The sequence below is a fragment of the Etheostoma cragini genome, chromosome 16, assembly GCF_013103735.1.
Source record: "Etheostoma cragini isolate CJK2018 chromosome 16, CSU_Ecrag_1.0, whole genome shotgun sequence".
Lineage (NCBI taxonomy): Eukaryota > Metazoa > Chordata > Actinopteri > Perciformes > Percidae > Etheostoma > Etheostoma cragini.
The window spans coordinates 17,220,088-17,243,878 of NC_048422.1; the positions used below are offsets into that span (position 1 = coordinate 17,220,088).

At 39.8% G+C, this 23,791-nt stretch overlaps 3 protein-coding genes across 6 annotated transcripts in view; 1 reads left to right on the plus strand and 2 right to left on the minus strand.

The window, feature by feature from the left end:
* Positions 1-5,685, minus strand: oacyl (O-acyltransferase like). Its single transcript, XM_034895834.1, has 15 exons — positions 5,337-5,685; positions 3,912-4,045; positions 3,750-3,828; positions 3,508-3,643; positions 3,163-3,365; positions 2,794-3,006; positions 2,600-2,702; positions 2,416-2,517; positions 2,168-2,333; positions 1,992-2,071; positions 1,770-1,880; positions 1,196-1,319; positions 834-1,020; positions 306-448; positions 1-186 (listed from the first exon to the last, which is right to left on the minus strand). The coding sequence occupies exons 1-15, from the start codon at positions 5,506-5,508 to the stop codon at positions 82-84; spliced, it is 2,058 nt and encodes a 685-aa protein (XP_034751725.1). The 5' UTR covers positions 5,509-5,685; the 3' UTR covers positions 1-81.
* Positions 4,657-23,791, plus strand: part of grp (gastrin-releasing peptide) — a 24,054-nt gene continuing 4,919 nt past the window's right edge. Inside the window, exons 1-3 of one of the 2 annotated variants that reach the window (XM_034895839.1) lie at positions 4,657-5,089; positions 8,275-8,352; positions 8,462-8,557. In XM_034895839.1, the coding sequence (XP_034751730.1) occupies positions 8,529-8,557 (29 nt within the window). In that variant the 5' untranslated portion in view covers positions 4,657-5,089; positions 8,275-8,352; positions 8,462-8,528. Of the gene's footprint in view, positions 5,090-8,274; positions 8,353-8,461; positions 8,558-23,791 lie in introns of those variants that run through there. The other variant, XM_034895840.1, reaches the window with a different exon arrangement.
* On the minus strand, positions 6,887-22,779 carry znf532 (zinc finger protein 532). Of its 3 annotated transcripts, none has more exons than XM_034895833.1 (10): positions 22,207-22,779; positions 19,946-21,521; positions 13,684-15,951; positions 12,336-12,517; positions 11,512-11,688; positions 10,546-10,708; positions 9,984-10,307; positions 9,003-9,115; positions 8,044-8,182; positions 6,887-7,961 (listed from the first exon to the last, which is right to left on the minus strand). In XM_034895833.1, exons 3-10 carry the CDS (start codon positions 15,922-15,924, stop codon positions 7,476-7,478), a joined length of 3,825 nt encoding a protein of 1,274 aa, XP_034751724.1. In that variant the 5' UTR covers positions 15,925-15,951; positions 19,946-21,521; positions 22,207-22,779; the 3' UTR covers positions 6,887-7,475. The 3 variants fall into 3 exon arrangements, with proteins under 3 accessions (XP_034751724.1, XP_034751723.1, XP_034751722.1); XM_034895832.1 differs by having other exon boundaries at positions 21,187-21,521; positions 22,207-22,778; XM_034895831.1 differs by having other exon boundaries at positions 19,859-21,521; positions 22,207-22,778.

Consider the following 23,791-nt stretch of genomic DNA (forward strand, 5'->3'; position numbering starts at 1 on the left):
ACATAGTTTACAAGTCACAAGCAAACTGATACAAGATTAGGTGTTAGCTGAATAAAGTCTTTTGTGTGCCGACTTGTCTTGTTATTTACTGCTCCATTTTAGAAGAAGGTATGGCTTCTCAACCAGCATGGTTAACACATAGCTGACCACCAGCGTGAGCACCAGGTTGCCAAGGAACAGGTACATCTAAATAAGACAGGAGACGATAAGTTAGAAAGGGATACAAAAACATGGCCTAATAAAGCTCATTTCTGAAACACCTCAGCATTATGCTTGGTTAAACAGAATAAAATGTGTTGACTTACAAAGTTAATGTTTGAGTAGTGGATTGGGGTCTGTTGCAAGCCAATGTAGAGGATGATGAAGACAGGATGTGTGAGATAGCAGGCAAAACTGATGTTGGAAAGAGGGATCCAGAATTCAAATGACAAGAGGCTCTTGATGAAACCTACAGAAAAAGTGAGAAAAAAAAATATTTTTTAACACATATTTCTGCTTTCATGTGACTGTACTCACATGTCACTTAACAAGAAATGGGCAGATATGCTACGTATTTGTATTTATATTTATTTGCCCAAATCCTTTTAATGTGTTATCTTTAGTATTGCTTCGGCTGAAAATTCCAAATCTCCGCAAATTTTGCAGTACATTTTCCTTATTTTGCCATTTGTTCTATTAAAGTACGAAATCATTAAACAGCAAGATACACAATTATAGTGCAGCCAATCATTGATCAACATGCAGAGAAAACAAATACTTGATCATTTGTTAGGATGCATATTTCAAATTTTTTTTTGAATAGGGTATTTGGAACATCTCTGCTTTTGGTTTACCTCCATAACCCTCCTCACAGGCCAATATGATCCAGGTCACAGCCAGAGCCCAGAGGGGCCTGTGCAGTCCCTGGTAGAGGGCATGTGGTACAGATGGATAGGCTGGGGTTTCCCGGAGGAGGTAGGCCAATCCAATCACCACAGCCATGAGTGACAGACAGCAGAACCAACCTAGTGCTGCCTGCCACTGGAACAACAGCAAGACACCATACGTACATGAGTGTGATGGCAGCTTAAGCTGCTTGCTTGTGTACAGAGTCTTTTTCGGCTTGATAATATCACAAAAGAGCATATGATTTGTTCACATTTCTACAAAATCAAATAAGCTATGTGTAATTATCCTGGCATGGACATTTCTTTACCTTTTGCTTCAACAAATTATCTTTCTTTGTTGTCAAATATATTCCGGTCAAGATCCCAATTAAAAACGGCCCATATCTTGTGTATGGTTTCACATAGTAATACAAGACATAATTCTCAGATGTCCTGCAAAATAAATAAGTAAACAAAACACTTTTGGTTATAAAATTAGAATGGCTAATTTCATGTCACATTTATTGTATTCAGTTCCAAAGCGGTTTGCATTAACACAAGATCACCATTACTACACCATGCAGTCAGGCCCGTATTAAGACAATGTGCATATACCTAATGCATTTATACATTTGTGTGTACTTGTGGACCAACTCAACTCACAGATTGGGGATGGGGAAGGATATGGTCATGTAATCTAGATTTATATATAATTTTTTAATGTGAAATTAGTGTTCATAAACGAGTAATGAATGGACTTTCAACAATTTCAATAGAATAACAACAATTTACTTAAATTATTTTTTAATTTTGTGTCTTGTGGTTCCCACCCAATAATTGTGTAAGGTTGGTGCCCCTGGGCACTGGCCCACTTGCCCTTATAGATAATCCGGGCATGCTTACATTGTAGACGGCTGAAAAACTGGCAGCTGCAGGAGTGCAGTTATGACAGCACCAGCCACAGTGGTCATCAGCAGAAGGCCTCCAGCGACAACCACAAACACACCTCTGTTTCTGATTTTTTTTAAAAGACAATGAATAAGATTACAGGACTAGCGTTGTTTTAGTGAGCTGTGGTCATGATTCAAACATTGAATTTGTCCAAGGTACAAATCAAGGACATACAGTCTATAAAAATAGATCAGCAGAGGAGTGGTGGCATAACACTGGAAGTCCAGGGACAGGTACCATGTCCAAGGAATACACTGAGGAAAGATTAGAAAATAAAATGTTAACAAAGAGGTCAGTGTAGAACCATGTCAAAATAGAATTGGAGCTACTGAGTTAATGCTTAAACTTACTATATCCTGGACTGGAAGAAGATTGCTAATCAACAGTAAGTTAGCCCACCAGTATGTCTTACAATCCATTAGTGTATCCATGAATGGGAACCAGTAAGGTCCCCACTGGACCAGTGAGATGAGGCCAATGGTTAGACACATAACAAACAGGTGCAGTGGTTGAATCCTGTATCAAAGGAAAGAAAGAGAATTTGCAAGTACTGTACGTTTCTATTTTTAGTTCACACAAAAACACACAATTAAAATACCTTTTAATCCTCCTAAAGAGGTAGTTGGCCACCAAACTGGGTCTCAATTTGTCTTCAGCCCTGTCAATGGAGCCCAGCAGAGAACTTGCACTGAGCAGACCCCTACAACACAAAAAGCTGCTCTAGAAACCGCTGACACACTATGGCCCAGCACTGTTTAAAGTTTGTGTTGTTTCCGTCTCACCCTAGCAGCAAAAAGGTGTCCACAGCAAGATAAACAGGCCCGCTGATGGTAAGCACATGCATGGGGCTGCTTTCAACAGTTTTTTTCCAGTCTTTATAGTTATCTGCAATAGAGATAATGCAGTATTTAAAAATATATTAGTAAGTGAATGAAGCACAGAATAAAAGAGCATGTGGTATTGAGTCTGGTCATACCCAGGTTGTTTATTACAGGGAACTGTGCAGAGTGTCCACATATGATCCATAACAAGCTGAGAACACGGATGCCATTTAAGGAGGAGTAGCCTCCTCTTGTGATGGATGAAGAGGTGCTAAAGACACCCTGGCTGGTGGTCTGTAAAGAGAACGCCTGAAGGCACTGGTGCATACAGCTTCGAGGAAAACCAAGTGGCTTGTCCTGGGTGCTGTCTACAAAAGACAATATTCAATATTTCAACATTTACTTTCTGTAGTCCAATCTCAGAACAGCATTATGCTTGTGGTAAATCATCTGGTAAACATTTCCAGGAAATCTTGGGGAACATGTAGTTAAACAAAAACATATAATACACATTATTTACTTACTATTAGTATTTCTTGTTGAAGTGCTACTGCAAATATCGCCTCTATAGGAGCCGTTGGTCTTCAGGGTCCCATAAAGGTTGATGCCAGGGTTTAAACAGTAAGACTCTGCTGTGTGACTGACCTCTCTGTTCCGTTGCCACCTTATTATAGCTGTAAACAGGGTAGCCGCAAGAGGAATTGCTACCATTATGCAACACACAAACCTGCAGGAAAAAAGTTGTGTTAGGTGAAGACTCCCCAAAAACAGTCTTGAAATGTATGAGACACGTATCCAGTTCAGTTGTATGCATGCATATAAGACAGCAGAGAGGATTTGAAAAAAGTGACATCCAATCATATACGGACAGACAGGTAACATCTGATGCATCTGGGTCAATGCTGTTGGACAAACAATGGGTCATGATCATCTCCTGAGTGGACTGGTTGACCAAGATGGGAGGTAAAGGAGGAATGAGGGATATCTGACCAAACTGAAGTCTCCCTGTTAAAAAAGTGAAGCAAGCCACATGTAAACACAAGTATTGGACTGACTAAGTGGTAAGCAATGAGACCAGAGAAAACTTAAACCTAAAAATAAAATCACTGACCGTACAGCACCAGCATTTGCACATCGTCTTCTCCACAGGAGTCAGGAACACAAATACCCACAAAATACTGGACAGTTTCCTAAGGTAGTAAAAACAGTTTGTTCAAAATCTAAGCCAAGTGTTAGGATGACATGTTACTTCAATTACATTGTTTGTTGTTACCTGCCTGAGGAACACCTGGCAGTACTGTCCAGAGAAGGTAGGACCGTGTGCAGAGCGACACTGTTGCAGCAGGCCCGGCTGGTTGACATTACCTCCTTCGACATTGCTGCCCATCTTTCCAAATGCATCATACACTGATAATACACACAAGAACAGCCATAGAGCACACAAATGCAACTTAGCGCACATAACCAAACATCGATGAGCCACATCCTTTGAGTTAAAAAAATAAACTATTAAAATAAACATTTAAATTGTGATACGCTAATGATGATAGATTATGATTGCACAAAGTTAAATGATTCCTTAATTTAAGAAGGAATTTGGTAGCTCTTCAAAAGCAGGTTGAAACTGCTTCTACTTCCAATATACGCAAACGTGGGGGCATGGCTTGCTATTTGACTCTATGGCACTTAAATCAAGTGATATATGTAATTTGATTCAGCAGAAATTAAGTTTTCAGTGCATGTTTTTATACAATAAAAAGATTAAACTGTGTAAACATAACATCATTTTCAAAAACGGAATTTAGTTAATCTTTTCACTAAAGACAAATAGAAACAATAGCCTAGAAAGTGGAGCTCAGAAAGTTAAACAAATGAATATTATTTTTCTTGCACTTATACGTCTTTTCTGAGGAAAAGTCAAGGCAGTACTTTCGCTATGGATCTATCTTTTGTCTTTTTTTTTTCTTTTCTTTTTTTAAATCTCAGACGTAATTTCACTGTCTTTCCCATTTCTTCATCTAGTTGCCTGAATGGAATGAAACAGCGCTCCCGTGGGTTGTAACGGTCAAAGCTGGCGTTGCATACGGACAGGTGGTGAAGACTGGACCGGTGAAGTTTACTGTTTACTATCAAATATCTGACGAGGTTACTTTGATGCCACTGTAGAACTGTGAATGGACAAGAAAGATAAACTAAAAAGTAAAATGTGAAGCCAGTCATACTTTGGCCTCACAACAAAACAACAATAAGTTAGTTCATATTTAAATGAAACAATAGCCTGTTTTTTTTAGTGTAGCCTGCTAACGTTAGCCGTGTTGTTTTGAGTTAGCTAGCAGCTAGGTTAGTTCTCTGAGCAAAAAAACAAACAAATAGCTAACCTTCTGAGCAACAAGTGAAACGATAGGCCTTATATAATATGGCTATGGACAACTTCAAAGACTTGCTTCAACGGTGAGTCAAATATAGCCTCAGTCTACCTGTCTTTCTCTTGTTTTTCTCTCCAACGGTTACATGTCTGTTCTGTTTAGTTGTTATGGAGATTATGGAGTTACTATACCCGGAAAAGGTTACTATAGTTCCTTGAACAGCTGGCCCTGGACTGTAGTAAATGGACCTGGACCTCCACTGCCCCAGGCTCAGTAACTCTTCAACTTTAACATACAGAAAGAAATGCCGTTTAAAAGTCAGCAATACTTACTGAGAACAGCATATTCATTTGGCCTGTCCTGGATAATTTCCCAGAGGAAAGTGTTGGTATCTTCCGTGCATCTTTGAGACACGGTCAAGGCCTTCGTATTTTCCATCGCTGCACTACACCCTGCAAAAAGAAGGAACGTTACCGCGAGGGCCATATTTAGGACTGACTGCATTCAGTAGAGTTGTTTAAATAACATAGGAGAGGACACATCCTCATGAAGAAGGTAGCGTGAAATTCATCTTGAATGGGGTTGATTAAAAAAACTGCTTAAGAAACTGCAGATCCTTCACACCTGGTTTTCAAGATCAAGTGTGAACAGGATTTGGTTTCATGAGGATGAGATGAGAACAAAAAAGATCCAGGCCTTGATTTTGGCCACCACACAGGATCAACATAATTAGAGATGGGTTGTTGTCCCATCACTTCCACTGAAAGGACAGGTGTTTTACAGTGGTATCAGTCTAATTTTATTCCCCTAATCATTTAAATATTGTTTGTTTTTACTGGAATTATTTGTCTCAAGGTAAAATTATGGGGGAAGCAACACCAAACAGTCCAGAAATGGTCATAAATCACCCATGGCCACTAGATGGTGAGATTGTCCTAAAAACCTACATGAAGTGACATGCCTCTACTAGACAACAGTGAGGGAAACCAGTCATACAATTAGTATGATGCAGCTATATATTATAATCTTAATATAATAATTTTGCTCATGACATAGAAAGTAGATAATAATGTAGTTATGCGGCAACTGATTTCAAGTGATTAGATCTGAGTCTGTTTACTCCACAGTGTGAAAATTAAAACATATTTTTTATTCATTTTGAATCATGATTTAGGTGGCCTGACAAATTTTGATTGAATATTCACTCTTCCTTTAGCTCTTTGTACAACACTAATACAAGCATGAGTATAAATGATCACAAAAGGATTTCTGATATATTTCCAAAGAGAAGAGCTGATGTCTCATGTGCAGTCGATATCAGGTCTTGCCGCTAGAAGGTGTCTTCATTTATTGACATAAAGAACAGATTTGTACAAAAAATCGCAAACAGCAGCAGCAAGATACATTCTAATCAACAAACAATTCACAGACTGCTTCTTACATGCAGTTTTACAGGTCCGGACAGTTAAAGTCTTATTGTAAGAATAGAAAATGTACTGTTTGTTTTTTGGAAATGCTTGGAACAAAGAAAGCAATGGAAAATATCTTATACAATATTGTGATTCTTACAACTTTCAGTTATTTATCATTTACTCGATCTGGTTGTCTTGTATCGATAATTCAGTTTCACAGCCAAGTTTACATTGTCTTCAGGTTAGATTTTTCCAGTTATTCCTCTTAATGACCACTCATGATTTCAAATATAGACACAAAGAACTGCCGTAAGACACGCAATTTAGCCCATATATTTTTCTTTAAAAGACTGTAGATGTAAAAAAATATTTTTTTTGTCACGGTGGTAGGAAGCTGCAGCTGAAAAAAGGCTAAACCCTTTGTCTGATATCTTCTAATTATTCATGTAATTTCAGTCAAAAATGAATGCAGAGAATTTGTTTAAGGATCCATAGTTTCAGGATGTGTTAGGAGGAGACCAGACCATTGTAGAAGCCAAGGAAAGCTCAGAGAGAACTATTAGGCAAGTTATCCATGAAATTAAATAAGACCTTAGCGTAACCTTAGGGTAACATGTACTGTACTTGGGAAACCTGAGGGTCCCAAAAGTTTTATATATGTATATTTTTCTTTCAGACATTCATTTGACATTAGCGGCATTGAAAATTCAGAATACTGCTGACTATATGAGGATTAATCCCATTACAACAATATATCCATACATTTTCTAGCCCTGGTGAGAACAATGGAACGATATCAGGAACGATTTAAAATTAAAAAGCTCTTTCTATTTAAAAAAAGATATATTCAAAACCTATAGAAACATCTATGTGTGTACAAAAACTATCTGGTTAAATTTACTTAAAAACACAAAGTGACTATGACTTTTATCTGTCTGTCTGTATATTGATTACATACTGTAGTACCTTACTTGTACATTGTGTATATACAGCCTACTGTAATATACTGAAGGTCTAAGTTTTAAACTACAGTGCTTTAGATGGAATGGTTTAAAAGTGTCACTTCTCAGCAGCGCTCAGTCTCTTAGACTTTATGAACGCCATCCCATGTGTCCTCATGTGGGTTTTTAGGTTTCCCTCCGTTTCAAACATCTTGCCACACACTTTGCATTTGGTATTTGGTGTCCCGTCATCCAGCTGGTTCTCTCTCTGACTCTCATCATCGTCCTTGCCCCGTGCGCTGTATCGGGCGAGACCCTGTGGCTCCTTCATCCGATGGACGATAAAAAGGTGTCGGGCCAGCGAGCGGTGGGAGGTGTAGCACAGGCCGCACTCCTGACACTGGTAGGACGAGCCATCGGACTTGTGCTGGGGAATGTGCTCATGGAAAGCTCCAATGTCCTCAGTGGTGAAGCCGCAGACGGCACACTTGTGAACTTTAAGGATGTTCACCTTGAGCCTCTTCAACGGCTGTGTGTCAGAGCCCCTGCAGTTCAATCCTGGAGACCCCTCATCCTCTTCTGGCTTCCTTTTGGGGCTAAGGGTCTGTGGAGGAGATTAAAACGATCAGTTAGGAATGACCGAACCATGGAAATCACTGGAAAAGTAAAAGTGTGCGCCACAGTACCGTTTCTTTGTCAGGTAAAGCCTCGATATTATCGGAGTTGACCGCCTTCCCCTCTGGGTCTTTGACTTTATGCACTAGATGAATGTGCTGATCCAGCAGCACTCTTTTAGTGAACGGTTGACTGAGAGCTGGACAGTGCCTATCAAAGTACAAGAACATAAAAATGATAACCCCTGGAATGCTGATTTTTGCTTGCATTTTCATCATTAGTATTTTCATTTTAATATGTAGGCTACTGTTGAAGCAAGGTAACGCATGGATATTGCACCGGACTTTGCGAACTTGTGCTCCCACCGCTAAACCTTCCCAATTATGTGATTCAGGCTGCTTCATCAACCCAATGTGTGCCTCTTAAAATTTGACAACAACTATGCATGGCTCCTTTTTGATTATTGGCTTGTCGGTTTGTGATACTCAAGAGCCAATCACCTTCTCTTCCACCTCAGGAAAAACAAGACTGGCATCACCAGGAAAACGAGCATTGAATGTTTAAGCTAATGGACAGAAAGTATGTGTAAGTGACACTCCCTGTCTTTTGTCTGTCTTGAGAAAAAGTAGTCTGACATTACTGTGGAGCCACAAAGAAGTCAGGGTGGATGAAAATGTTGACAACACAGGCGACAGCTTTTAATTTCTGTTTTCATACGGATCATTGATTTCTTGTAATCATGACAACAGTTTTTTGCTAACTGTATCCAGGTCGTTGTTTTGGTAACTATGATGACCAACATCTTCTAAATTTAACATGTAGTTATAAACATAGTAGTGTAGTTTTAATCCAAACCATATTCTTTCCCTAACCAAGTGGGTTTGGTGCCTAAACCCAGCCAAAACTTAATCATAATGTCAGATCCCCAAACGCTTGTATGTGTCGTTCTGGAGGGCAGGATGGACCGTCGTTTCTTGTAGTTAAATTTGGAAAAAATGCTGTCAAAAACACAGTGGGTGGGTGTACTCACGGGCAGGCATAGACCTTCCGCAGTCCCTTGTGTTTGAGACGGTTGTGTCGGCAAAGACTGTGGGAGGAGCTGAACGACTTGTCACACTGCCGACATGGGTGTTTCTTCAGTATCTGCAATATAAGTAGAATGCATGATAGCTTTTTTAAAATATAGGCAGCTATCGATATTTCTACTTCACCGTGACTTATGGTGGATTGAATTAAAGACATTTATTCAAGTATTATACTTAAGTACACATTTGAGGTACTTGTACTCTGCTTAAACTTCTCTGCATTTTAGAGGGGAATTTTTTACTTTTTTACTCCATCACAATTATTTGACAGTTACAGCTGCAAATTACTTTACAAATTAAGATTTTACATTTAAAGCTCATGAAGATTTCCTGACATATGTTTTGTCATAGTATATTATCCAACTGTAATATAGCTGAAAAACACAGTTGATAAATTACTTGATTGACAGAAGATTAATTGAGAAACTGTAAAAAAAAAAACTTAATTATTTTTATTATGACCATTTGTTTTAGTTTGTCCACTAGCTAAGCAAATGCATTGTGAAGGTTTCACATTGGGCTCTGGGTAATTGTGTTGGCATTTCTCACTATTTTCTGAAGTTTTACACACCAAACAATCATAAGATTGATTATAATCCACATAATTATCCATAACGAAAATAATCAAAAGTTGCAGCCTTATATAAAATAGTTTGTACTGCATCATATAATGTACAATAGTACACATTGTTCTGCACTGAGTATGTATTTCGTATACTGTACCTTTGATACTTTTACTACATTCGAGTGAGGCCTAAGATTTTCTTTGCAAACAACTTCTGTTATTGTTGTGCGCTTAACAAAGACTCTTCAACCTTGAATACTTCCCCCACTACTTTAGGACTTACAGTATCAACTCTCTAAATTTAAGCAGAATCTCAAATCATTATCGGAAACTTCTTATGAGGATGGTTTCAAACATTCACCTTGCCATGTTCACGCCTCATGTGAGCCACAAAGTCCTCCCTGGAACTAAAGAGGCCACTGCAGTCCTTACATGTATATCCTGAGCCGGGAGGGTTCTTGAGATCCGCTGAGCAATTACTGTTTGTTTTCATAGTCTTCATAGGTGAAGGTGAACGCCTCTTTTCTTTCTTGTCTTGACAACTGATATTTTCTCCATCTTTTTTATTATGATTACTAGGGCTGTTGCTGTTGGCACTATTAGAGTTAGTGGGCTTGGTGCTGAGGGGGAGGTGTATGCCCAGGTTTGGTGGACCCTCAATGGTCTTTAGGGTCCCATGGATGGCCTGTAAGGGGTCCACACATCAAGATTGAATGATAACAAAAGATTTATAAAACACTGGTTTTTGAAACATTTCTAGACTAGACTAATTAGTGATACTCATATAATTTGCCTTACAAATTACAAGATAATACTGTGCTATACCTATTCATTATTCACAGCATGAGGTTTGATTCTAGAGTTAGAGGTAAAAAAAAAACTTATTCTACAGCATGCTTCAAATAACTGCTTTTTACGCCCACCTTGATATGGTCCAACATGAGCTGTTTCTGTGCGTAGTGCATGGAGCAGTCAGGGCATTTGAAAACTGAAACTTTATGATTTACGATGTGCTGGTCAAAGTGCGTGTAGAGCAGGGACTGCAAAGTGAACACGGTATCACACATGGAACACTTATAGATCACCCTGGAAGACAAAACAAATCAGCCTTAGAAAAGCACTGTACGTTTACTGCAAAATATAAAATATAGGAAAAAAAGCTACTAGTTTTGGAAATGTTTAACATGAAGCTATCAAGCAAGCAGTTGAAGCTAATGTCTATCTCTTTACAAACCTATTGGATAGTTTTACATTTTGATATAAAATAATCAAAAACATACTGAAATCGATGCTTTACTACTCTGAATTGTTATTGGATGTTTATTTATCTTTAAGCTTGGGGCACAACCATGCCCATACCCAAACAATGATACCAGAACACCTGCTCCTAAGCACCCGCATCATCAGTAGTGCTGATGATGGACAGTATGCAAGTCAGTGAAAGGTTGCCATGTGGAGAAACAAGCCCAAGTTAAGCCGCCATGTCTAACCCCCTGAAATCCTGCCACTAATAAAGCAGCGAGGAATGATTTTCCTTTGGAAAATGAATTGGATGTGGGTATTCGGTTATATTGGTGTGTGCCTGTGTGAAAGGAAAAGTGTGTAGATGTGTTTTAACAATTCTTTGAGGATAAATCTAGTCTAGTGTGTGTGTGTACTACTGTTTCTATATTAGTAGTATAGTATATATATTTAAATATATTTAATATTTAAACACTGTATGTATATATATTTTATTTAATTTGGCATTGAATTAAATTTCGTACACATCAAAATGTATGTACTGGAATACACTTTGCTGAATTTGGTCTTAAGCAGAATATAAAACTGAAATGCATTTGGTTTAGATTGGCATATATTAATAGCTGCCCACTGTGTTTTTGACTTACTTGGGCTCTCCTGCTTTTATTCCTGGATGCTGTGTGTTCTCATGGGATTGGGTTGCAGGCGCAGACTTGAAGGCCATGGGGCAGAGAGGACATTTATAGAAGATCTCACAGTGAGAACTCTGGATGTGGGATTTTAGAGTTGCTACATCAGCGAATATCACACTACAGTGGATACAGCTGGGGGGAGAACAAATAAGAGTTGGCAAAAGACAGATTTAAATAAGAGAAGGCAGTTTGACTAATCTTTCGGAGAGAAGCACTTTGGTGTTTAGAATTTAAGTCTTAATATGTTCTAGTCTATTTCTATTTGATTAATTGGTTAGCCTTAGCATGCTTATCAGTACAAGACACCGTTTTTTTGGAAATATGCTATTCACTTTCTGGTTGAAAGTTAGATTGTAAGATTGATATCTCTCATATCAATCATACAATGCAGATTTTAACTTTGAGACAAGATGTAAGTTTCACAACATTTTGATAGACCTGACTCATAATTTAACAATTGGTCGGATACTGTGTTTTCAGTTTTAATGGCTGGTATTTTGGGTGAGTCCACAAAATAAATGTCTCATAGTGAATTATTTCCCTTTCAGTAATATGGGATTGTCAAGTTGAGGCCAATGTAATAATAACTGTAATTAGAAATGACATTGTCAGATTTAGAAAGGAGGAACGCTGCTCAAAGGTCAGATTTGACTATCCAAAAATATTAAGGTCTTAACAGAAGATATACCGGTAGTTTAGAAATCAAAGTTAAAAAACTACATCTTAGCACAAGACTAAAATGCAAATAAATAATATGATTTTAGTTACGGCAGACTCACCGGTAGCCGACTCTACGGGTGTAATGCAGGCAGTTCTTGGTGACATGTGATTGGAAGTGGACAGATCGGCAGCTGGCACCACACTCAGGGCAGATGTACGGAGACTTGTGCTGGTGGATTCGCTGGTGTGACAGAAAGCTGCACTGATTTGGGAGAAGCATTTGGCAGATGGAACATGTTTTCTAAAAAAAGAGATTAAGAAAATCATCAATTGCATTTCATTATGGCACTGAAAAGAAACCACCCAGAATTTGAGGGATTTTTTTTTTAATAAGGGATACTTCTTTTAATGTTGTGGACACAAGCTGTAGGTGTGCTTCCAAATGTGAGTCACGTACCATTGTCTATAGGAAAAATGAATGGGAACCAGTTACTCCCCAAAATAGCTGCTCCCACCACTAAATCAAATCTAAAAGGCAGATTAATTATATTAGGCCAATGTTTACGTCAATGTTGATCACAATATGTATGCGAGTATTGTTGCTAGAAAAAAAAGAAAGAGCCGAATCGATGCGGTCAACAAGGAGTATCAGCAGCTACGTCTACGAGCTTTTAAACGGCAGTTGTCGGGGCAATTTTTAGTGGCCTTAACACATTTTAAATTCACGTACCCTCTCTCAATCCTGCTTGTAGCCTGGTCGCCCTGCTAGCTGCCGTGTGTTCAGTCAGGCTTCTGTGATAATTATCACCCAACAGTTCTGTGTGTATTTGTAACTCATCCATTTTGTGTGCGATTGATCTGGAGTTGGTGAGTATAAGGCTTAGCAGTGGCAATCTGTGTGGTAGTTCGTTTAGAAGGGCTAGCAGGCCCAACCAGCATCCTTGCTTCTGCTGGCTCTGTCCCCAAGAGGACGGGTCAGGCCTTCCTGACAAAAAATTAGTTTATTCCCTCTCAAAAATAGGTACTTGAGCACTGTAGTGGTTATAAGCATATCAGTGACTAAATGGAAACTGGCCAAATGATGTCTGTAGCTTGCACAGTGATAGTGTTATAGAAGGTTAGCTGTAGTCTCGTGTTGAAGTCCCATTGTAGCAGGAAAAGGTAAACAATGTGCAGATGACTCCAATCTGCACAGTACTTCAGGACGTGACAGTTCTGGAGGACATAGCCAAAGCACCGGGCGCTCAGTGGATTGTTGTTGGTATGATTATCACAGAAGCCCGGCTGAAAACACCAATCCAGGACAGAAGCTAGCGGCAGGTTCAAGACAGGGTAGGTGAATATAAACAATGGCTGTTTGAGTTGAAAACACATCTTGTTATCACGTAAGGGCCTTGTTCAAGATTAATGTAAAAGTTGGCTGGAATTCTCCTTTTTAAGTAGCAGTTCACAAATAAAAACACACACCTGCCCACTGGACTCCGGTGCCTGTTGGTAGTGCATAGCAAGCGAGCTGTCATCCTGAAACATTTTGTTACACTCCAAGCACTTTAGACTGTGCCTGCAGAGCTTCGATGCATCATACTCTAAGGGCATGGCTGCCACAAGAGAAGCACTGCATGGAGCTGAAACCACTGTACTTTGCGACCCTGCACCAGCAACTCTCCCTGATATTTGACTTGTGGATGTTTGTGCTTGGGGGGTGGTAGTTGTGCCAGTAATATTGGGTGGGCCTGATGAGGGTGATGTGGTTATCATCTGATCTGCAGGGATGGGTTTTAGGATTAGATGTGAGCACTGCATGGCAGCCCCTTTGTCCTTGTGGCCCCTGGCATGAGACAAGAGGCTGCATTTGTTATAAAACACTAGACTTTTGGCACAGTGGTTACAGGTGACTTCAATCCGCACACTACGACGATCGTAGTGATGTGTCAAGCTTCTCTCAAGAGCAAATGAATCTCCACACTCCAGGCACTTGTAGCCACGTGAGGGTAGCGAGATACAAGCTGAGGTTGGCGGAGAGAGGTTTGGGACATACACAGGAACAGGATTTATGCTACTCAGGACTTTATTGAAAGCATCCACTACAGAGCTTTGTGAGCTGGTGAACACTTGAATCCTAGAGACTTTCTTTGAAGTCCGGCCAGAAAGAATTGTCTGCTGTTTTACTTGCTGTTGATGTCTTGAGGAGGACACGGCTTGTTTGAGATCACATACAGCAGAAGATACAGTCTGAGGCTGAAGATTGATCTTACTAAAATGAACAGTCTTTGGCACAAGTTTGGGATTAGCCAGACTGGAGGCAGGTACCATAACAGTCTGTTGCTGGATGGCATTAGCAGCTTTCAAGATGGCACTGCTGGCACTCTGCACTGATGCAGCGGGGATGACAGTTGCTTTGACTGTGGTGTTGTTTGCTAGCTTCAGGTTGATGACCTTGGAACCGGCTGTCTTGACTGCTGAGACGGGCAGGAAAGCTGTTGCCACTGGTTTAATAGTCATTTGCTTGGCTATTTCAATTGAAGGGCCTCCAGTGGTGGCTAGTACTGTGGTATGAGATGAGGAAATTGCACTGGTGGTTGCAATGACAAGAAGGCTATTCTCATCTTTTTTCAGACCTTCAGGATCAAACTCTGGTACAACTCGGGTGACAGTACGCTTGATCTGGCCAGAAGACGTCTTGATTGTTTTGATCCTGACTTTTGGGATGACCGGGGCGTCTGTGTTTGAGGCAGGAGAATCTTTGCTACTTCCCTCACTCATGACACTAGAGGGGCTGTCTGGTTGTTTTGTTAGCAGCCTTTTCGCAAATTCTAGGGCTGACTCCTGCTCTTGTAGCTTCTCTGGAGCTCTTGGATTGGTATTAATCAGGGTAGCTTCTTTTTGTGTTGTAGGAGAATCCAAAATACCCAAGTCTGTAGCACAAGCCTTTTTGGCACTCAGGGCTGCAATGGCTGCTAGACAAGATGAAAGTTTTGCAGAGGACTTGGCTTTGATTTGAGACACACTGGACACATTTACAAGCCCCATTGGCTCTTCAGACTCATTGCACTCCAGACTTTGAGACTTGGGTACAGTTTCCTTTAGATGTTCCACATCATGTAAACTTAATTGAGGGGGCTCGTTAGACTTTGAACCTCCCAAAGTGCCATCTGTTTTCGTGTTTTGATCAGGGTTTTGGTCTTTGGAATTCTGGTCCTCTGTCCTAGTAGTGGATCTAAAGAATGACTGACCTCCCTGCTTGTCTGTGGGGTCATCTACCTCGATTTTGTCATCATCATCGAACTCTTCAGCACTGGAAATTGGGCTGAACTGATTGAAGGTAGATGATTGGTTGTTGACTGGCTGTTTTTTCTCCCTGGGAGCAATCCATCCATTCTTCAAGAAACCATTATGAAGACCATTTCCTGTGCCACCAGAATGGGATCGGAGGTGGAATTGACCATCCTCCGCTGATATGATTTCACCATGCTCACTAGTGTCTGTGTTTTGGATGTTCTTGACAATGACACTAACGCCAATGTCTTGTCCTGTTGAGGGGTTGTGGGACTCGTCTTCATTGGTATTCACCAGACTACTAGGTTGCTTGACCTGTCCATCATGGTCATTGTTGGGGCCAGATTCAATAGCGGCTTTAGGATCCACTATGTCGGGGATGTCAAAGGCCGCCAGCAGGTCATCAAAGTCTGGTGTTTTCATATCTCCCATGGTCCTCCTATTCTGATGAGGGATCACCTGGGGAACATAGATAAAATGGTAGAGTAATGAGCAATTTAAGCCATGTTTATGTTTTTTAACTATATCTAATGATACAAGTTCATCAACATCCTATAACATGTTACATTTTGCAGTGAATTTCTTCTTACTGTCTGTGTTTCAGTTGTTTGTATTTGATTAATGTAACACAAAACAGAATTGAATGTAATCACATTCTTATTTTTTCATTCTGTTTCTGTTGGGTCTGGCTAATCCACACAGCATTCTGGGAAAAAAATGTGCTCTGGTTTATTGGCGTTTCTTTAAACTAATCACAATCTTCTTGGGCGGTGCTAAGCGCTGGACAGGCCCACACTGCCGCTGCTAAATAGCCTTGGGAAGGAACTTGTATTGGTAGAACGTTCATGTTCAAAGGTTGTTTTAGTCATGCAACAGAAAACTCAGATTTGACAGATGTCTAGCTAGCTGTCTGGATTTGCAGAGATCTGACGAGCAGTTAACCATAGTCCTCATAAATCCACCGGAGTTTAAAATTACAACACAAAGACAGCAGAATGTAACGGCCATCCGGCCCAAAAGAGTTCGGTGGAATTTCCAGCAGCACAGGAGCAATCCTGGAAGTTGGCCGTCGTGGATATACACTACTGTTGCTGCAACATGCTGTCTTGTATGTGGTAGTGGAAGGGGAATAATGGTTTTACTCATTTATCTTTGCCAAAAATCAGCATTGTAGATCAAATATCAACACAGTATACTATTACAGATGATCCCTTGTGATCTGGTGTTGAATGTGTCTAGCCTATTCATGGCAATCTGTTTATTAGATTATTACTTGGCTTGTGTGAAGCGGAAATTTTTATTTTAGGCTTGTGAAAGATAAAAGCCAATAATATCCATAGATCATAGATGGCACAATAAAAATGTTCATGTTCTTGTAGACAGGAATTTTCAGTTATACTAACATCGTCCTAAATCCATCAGTAGTTCCAAATAAGATCTTTTCTTGTGATAATTGGAAGTAACAATTCTCAATTAATATTGAGACTAGAATTTGCCTAGGTAAAAGCGATAAATTGGAGATATTTGCAGCAAAGACTGAGGCCACTGTTAGATTGAGTGTGATGTTAGGAAATGAAGTCAGCAATGCAAAAATCTGTATTCCTTGAAAAAATCATAAATTATGGATGAGAAAAATTATAAACAATCCTGTATTAGCCAGTTAAGGAAATAAAACAAACACAATAGTTGTTCAATGATAGTGATTTAATGGAATTTTTGGCATGGAGGGTGGACGTACATTCCAGTCAGTATAATTTATTAGTAATTTCCTTCACATTTACTAGACTGTAGATTGTTGACTGTAATGGAAGCAGCTGCTATATTAAAAATAGCTGTTAAAATAATTTCTTCAGAAGTTGAGAATATCCCATACTGATTTCCTGAGTCTTTTTTTGAAAGAACAATTAACTGTTTTCAGCCCTGCACTATTGGATTCTGGAAAAAAACTGAAGCACAAGACAATAAAAATGTGTACTGTTCGTATCATCCATTTTATAGTTAAATATTGTAACAGACAATGGCATTACTTGAGTTCTTGAAGTTGTCTCATGTTGTAAAGGCCCTAGCTATATACTGAATGAAAGAACAGTGTGATGCATGATCACAAATTCTTGTTATCAATATTGTGATATTAAACAGATTCCCAGCTTGTAACATTGTGCACCAGTGTCCACATATAGTACAGCTTATAAAATACCATGTTAACTATGACTTAGTCACTGCTTTCTGAGGCTTGATGTTTACTTAATACATTACATTAGTAGACTGAGCTCTCCTGCTACATCTTCAATTCAGTCTGTGCACGACACTGATGCAAAGCTCCTCTGAAAAAATTAGTCTAGGTGACAATTAGTCCTATGTATGATTAATTTGTCCTCACGTTGGGTAACTTTATTGAGCTGTTTCAGAAAAAAACACCAGGGAACCACTTGCTGGTCATCAGGGGGGGTAGATTTGACATTCTGATGACATTAAATGTGGGTACTTAGCAAAACATTTCCTTCTTCAATCATTGCACGGTCAGGATTGCTATAATTAAACAAATGACATAGGGAGGAAAACAGTATACCAGTGTGCTAATGTAATCCATTTTACTTTTCTTGAAAAGCTTCTAGTGGACTGAGGCAAGAGAGGCATCAGAGAGTTCCTCTTTTTATAAATTTATTCTAATTTTTAATCAGGAGGATTATGAATCTAGTCCAAGTAATCAATACAATATATATGATTATTACTTTTAAAAGTTTTCTTTCACAATTAGTTTGAGTCCTCAGTGATCAGTAGGGGTGATTAAAACTTCTTAACAATACAGGCAAAACATTGTTATTTCATTCACTTTTGGGGCTATTTTGTTCACATACATTGGCTTCTCTCAGATTAGTTAATGGAAATTTCCTAAATATACATTTATGTGTTAATTTTACTTTGTCTAGATTTCTTCTAAATACCCCAAAAGTTAGTATTAAATAGCCCAACGCCTCATTTGCACATTAAAACACACAATTTAGCTTAAAGTGTAACTCTCGTTGTTTAAAAGCATATAAAGGATGGAAGCGCCACTTTTAAAATTTACCGTATTCTTGTTTTGGGTCAAATGGCCTTTTGACTGGGAGTGAAAACTTGATCATTGACTGAAACTTTGCTCATAATATCACCAGGGGCTCTACACATGAACAAGAACATTGAAAACATTGATTGTTCTCACAGAGTTTACTAAAAAGAGTTTTTGAACAACTCACTTTAGCTGTATGTTTTTCCGGTTGCTGCCATCTTGCCAGTCAAAAAGAGTTTGTTTACACACCAAGTGCAGATTTGATGCAATCATAGAAGTGCCCCTAGAACTTCCATTCAAAAGGCCATTTGACCCAAAAGGAAAATACGGTAAATCTTAAAAGTGATGCTTCCGTCCTAAATATGCTTTTAAACGCAAGTTTGACCGGATACATTCACAAAAAAGACCCTAGGTTGCATTTTGGCGAGAGTTATGCTTTAAGCTGAATGAAATATGTACATATGAATATGATGACAGGGGAAGACTTCTGTTATGGTGATGGAAAAGCTGAAAGGATGATCACTCAATCAAACACATGTTTATTTATCAAAAACAACCAATGTTCATAAACATGTTTTGTAAGTGAATTATTTAAGCCAAAGGTCTTATACAAGTTTTAACATCAGAAAGACTTAACTCTCAGTGGGTTATAACTCTGGCTATAACCAAGCCAACTCTTTATTTTTCTAATAGTGAGCACTGCAAATAAGATATGGGACTGTAATGCACTGCGTCTGTATTTATTATGGGTGTTGGGGACAAAAGGCACAGCTGTGGAGCTGATCTGCTTGTACAGTGCGTGCAGTTAATCCAGTATTGCTCTTTAATTCAAATGCATGGTCAAAACACATCTGCACCCACACACACAGACCTATATCTTGTAGCCTCATCTTTAGTTAAAAAATTTCAAAAACAAATTCAGTTTACTCCAGATGATGGGGTAGTGACAATGATGTACACATAAACAAAATGACAGAGACAAAGGGAGAAATGTTATGGAGGGAGAGGCTAGTAAGAAATGCAGTGAGGGGAAAAAATGGCTGCTGAGCTTTGTGAAGCTGCAGCAGAGAAAGAAAGGCCTGGTGGAAAGAACGGCTAGTCACAGCCATGACAGCCAGTGCAGCCTGACATAGAAAGTATATTAAGGTCAAAAACAGACAAATGTCAAAAATACACAGAACATCTTAAAAAACAGCAGTGTACAACACATGCATCGTTACCACCAGAAATCCATGAACTATGTAAAACCAAAATCTCAGTAAAGTGAATGTAAAACATAAATGGTGGAAGCATGCAAGTGAGTCAGCCACTCCTCACCCTCTTGCCTCCGTCTCTTTCCAGCCACTAGCCAAACCTTTCCCTTCTTCCTTCCATCCTGCAATAAACAGTCACAACAATACTAACCCACAAAAAGCCACCCACCCCACCCTGCCTGGAAGAGGAAAAAAAAAGTCCTGCTTCTTCCCGACCATGCAAAGGCCCAGAATACAGGGTCAGGTTACATCCAGGGATCTGGTGAGTGGTGGTGGTCCTGGGTAAGGATCCTCTTTAGTCATTCTCTGCACCACTAGCAGCCCACAGACATACAACAGACAGATAGATCAAGCTCTTGCATGTGTGTGTATGTGTGTCTGTGTGTATGTATGGGAGGCTCCAGACGGTAGATTCACAGAACTCCCAACCAGCCACGTCCCCCTGCCCTCGTCCCTTCCCACATCTCCCTGCCTCCCTCACTATGAGCCGCGTTGCGTAGCACACCGACATCTAGCCGGCAGCAAGCAACAGCAGGAGCATGGTCTCTGCCTGTTCCATGGTAGCCGGTGGCTAAGATGTCTATCCCCCTGGAGCCAAGGGGCGGCATTGTTCCTGTCAGCTCTCTGTCTGCCTCAAACCAGTTTTATCTGGTTCCGGTCACCCAACAAAGCCCTGCGATGCAATACAGCCTCAGAAACACACGGGCACAAGCAGTGTGCCCACCTACCTGGAAACACTGCAACATTTTTCACCATGTTTATTGTCATACATTTAGTCAAACAGGAACACATTTGATAGAAAGGTGGCAACATGTTTAAGGAGATTAACTGCTCTGGTTGGTTGCACTGCTGTAGAAAGTCCAGAAAATGCACAAAAAAGATGGTGATTGGGTTAGCACAGTTACCATGACATATAAAAACAGGACAACAGTAAAGAAAATGATAGAAATCATACAATGTGAACAACAAAATAGGTTGTAAGAGGTTCAATTTAAAACGTAAAAATGTAAAGATGGTGGCTGATAAAAGAAACTGAGATTCAACTTAACACATTAAAAGGAAGAAGCATGTTAAGGTAACCATTATGGCAGTAGAAACTCAGTCTGGTACCTTGGCCTATTTCTCCCCCAGGGCTCTTATCCCAGATACACTGGTAGTCTCTCCGAAAACTAAAAACTTTCATGCGGCCCGCAGCAGCATTGCACCCATCACTGTGATATACAGATAAGTCATGTATAAAACCCCAGGGCAGACAATCTGACATGGGCACACACAAGCTTTACATGCACCATGATTGCCATCAAACACATGCCAACTCTGCCCACATATGCCACCACAGAGACACACATAAACATGCACGTTCATGCATATATAAAGGTAAATGTGGCATACCCTTGTCAAATTATTTTCCACTCTGAGAGATATTCAGGAAAAAAAGTCTTCCTGTAGAGGCCTCAGCACCTGCCTTTACTCAGCCCCAACCATTCCAGCCCCCATCTTCCTCCTCCCCTCCCCCTCTTCCACTCTCCTTCACTGGGTCAGTCCTAGATATTAGTCCCAGTCCGGGCCTTGTTTTTTCCTAAAGCCCCCGCCACCACTACGGCCGTGCATTAAAGGGACGGACAGAGAAAGGGGGCAGTGTTCAGCAGGCGAATCGGGCCTTTTGTCTCTGTCTGTGCGGGGGGGCGAGGGGACTCTCCACTTTGGCTCTGGAGCAGCAGCAGCAGCTGGTGCAGAGAAAGAAGAGAGAGAGTAGGAGACAGGGAGGTGGGGAAAAAATAGAGAGGGCGAAAAGGAAATGAGCAGGAGAAGAGTAAATAGGCGCTTGAATTTTGTACATGTTTTTTAGGCCTGTGCCATAGCATAGCCATGTAGCCAATTGGCGCGGGTATATGTTGATACACTTAATCCTGATTTGTATTCAGGAATTGGTAACATTATATATTTCTAACATATTACATAAATAGTGGAGGCCGAGGCCCAACTGCCCATTGTCTGACTATGTATGCCGAGTCCAACTAGCCTTGTTGGCTATTTAGGATGGAAGTGTCATAAACTTTGATTTGAATCCAGCAAGACACATACCTACATGTATACATATAATGCACATGTCAAAATAAGAGACATATGGCTACTCTTCAGCCTAAAATGGAATGACAACACATACAGTAGTGGCATGATTTTCTCCTGCACATGAAGAATTATAACTCATTACCATGCTATTTCACAATGCAAATATGAGCATGATTTGCTTATTCAAGTAGATTCCGCAGCAGTGTACAGACAGAAATAACATGTTATATTCAAGAATAACAAGACAATTTAAGTGTAAAATGTGGCACCCCAAAAATGCACATGTAACAGATAAATTGGTAAACTAAACAGGATCAAAACAAGTATTTCATTACCTACCTGGGAGACTGCAGAGAGAGGCTTTCAGCTGAATAAGGCTGTCTCACTTTGGCCTGCTACCAGTCCTTGATACATCTGGCAGACCTATCAAAGACAGCCATGAATGCTGCAGCATAAACTAATTAGCCTTCATTGTCTAAAGGATCAAGCCAGATGTATTCATCAGATAACACAAATGCAATTTATACACTGCAAGGCAGTTAGATTTGTGCATCATAATAGGCCATCATGGTGCCCCCCGCCTCTGACAGATCCGTGCAGGAGAGGAGGCTGAGGTTGCTATGCTCCCCCACCCCGAACAGAGTCACAGTCAAGACGTCACATTGTCTCCATTCATGCCGGCTATAAGCAGCAAAGAGAAGCTGCTTAAACACTGTTTAAGGGGATGCACTACAGGTAAATGGGGTAAAACTAATAGACAGTGCCAAGAATCTTGGCTAGTTCATAACTTACATTAAGACAATTCTTATTACATAGTTTCTGAATTTTTGTGTTTTAATGTGCAAATGAGGCGTTGGGCTATTTAATAATACTTTTTGGTGAGTTTTATAAGAAATCTAGACAAAGTAAAATCAACACCTAAATGTATAGTTAGGATATTTTCATTAGTGTGAGAAAAGACAATGTATGTAAGCAAAATAGTCCCACAATTGATCAGTGCATGAAAAAAATGATGTTTCTGCCTGTAGTGCCTCGCCTTAAGTGAAGTAGATAAATGTAATTATTAAAGTTCTGTCAATCACAGTGCATTTCCTTTTTGTCCAGATCTGTGACGTAGCACTTGGCTGCCATCACGGTAGCACGACCACTTGCTACGTACCCTATGCTATATACAACAAGATCTAAACTTTTTAGCTCTATAAAAAGTGCATGAACCTAAAATTTACTCAATAATATCCTGTATATTTGAAGGGAACAAATCAAAGATATAGCCCTGATTGTCCTTAGTTGCATTTAAACTTGTTGCTTCCAACCTTTTTGACTTGTGAAGTTAAAATGATTCAACCCATAACAAGTTACGGCCTTTTTATTCTAAAGATCCTACAGGATCCTATTAGGGAATCCAGAGCCCCAGTTTAACCACCAGTTCAAACCTTTTTAACCCCACTGCCTCACCAAGTGGTCAACCAGACAATAATAAAACCCACAAAACTTTATTTTAACGTCTAGTGTAGTTTCCAGAGTTAGGTCGATTTTGGAAAGAAATGATTGTAAAACAATGAACAAAACACCTAGAATATTTGAATCCATAAAAAGATGGAGTCCTTGGGTTTAAATATTTCACTCATATAGCTTTGACAAAATAATAAAGTGAGCTGCTACAGAATGTGTGAAACTCTCAGACATTGAATAGTTGCACCTTCTTTATCAAAACAAGCACTTTGCAAAGAATAGAAGTAGTCATTTAAATTCTCTCTGCCGCTTGTGTAACTATATGAAAGCAAAGCAATATGCTACTTTAAATCCCAGTGCTACAATGTCTCTGATTGGACAGCTGCCAGCACAGACCTCTTAATGGCAAACTCATCTTATTGTCACTCCTTCCTTCCTTAAATGGCCCATTTTTGCTTTCATAAAGCCAACA

What these genes read in the sequence shown, in the direction of transcription:
- znf532 (XM_034895833.1), bottom strand. Translation starts at nt 15,924, where the DNA reads ATGGGAGATATGAAAACACCAGACTTTGATGACCTGCTGGCGGCCTTT. An exon ending in ACCCGTAGAGTCGGCTACCG is followed by an intron (nt 11,689 to 12,335) that starts GTGAGTCTGCCG and finishes TTCTCCCCCCAG; the next exon opens with CTGTATCCACTGTAGTGTGA. An exon ending in ATAAAAGCAGGAGAGCCCAA is followed by an intron (nt 10,709 to 11,511) that starts GTAAGTCAAAAA and finishes TTTGTCTTCCAG; the next exon opens with GGTGATCTATAAGTGTTCCA.
- oacyl (XM_034895834.1), bottom strand. Translation starts at nt 5,508, where the DNA reads ATGCAGTCAGTCCTAAATATGGCCCTCGCGGTAACGTTCCTTCTTTTT. An exon ending in AAATGAATATGCTGTTCTCA is followed by an intron (nt 4,046 to 5,336) that starts GTAAGTATTGCT and finishes GTGTATTATCAG; the next exon opens with TGTATGATGCATTTGGAAAG. An exon ending in ACTACTCAAACATTAACTTT is followed by an intron (nt 187 to 305) that starts GTAAGTCAACAC and finishes TGTCTTATTTAG; the next exon opens with ATGTACCTGTTCCTTGGCAA.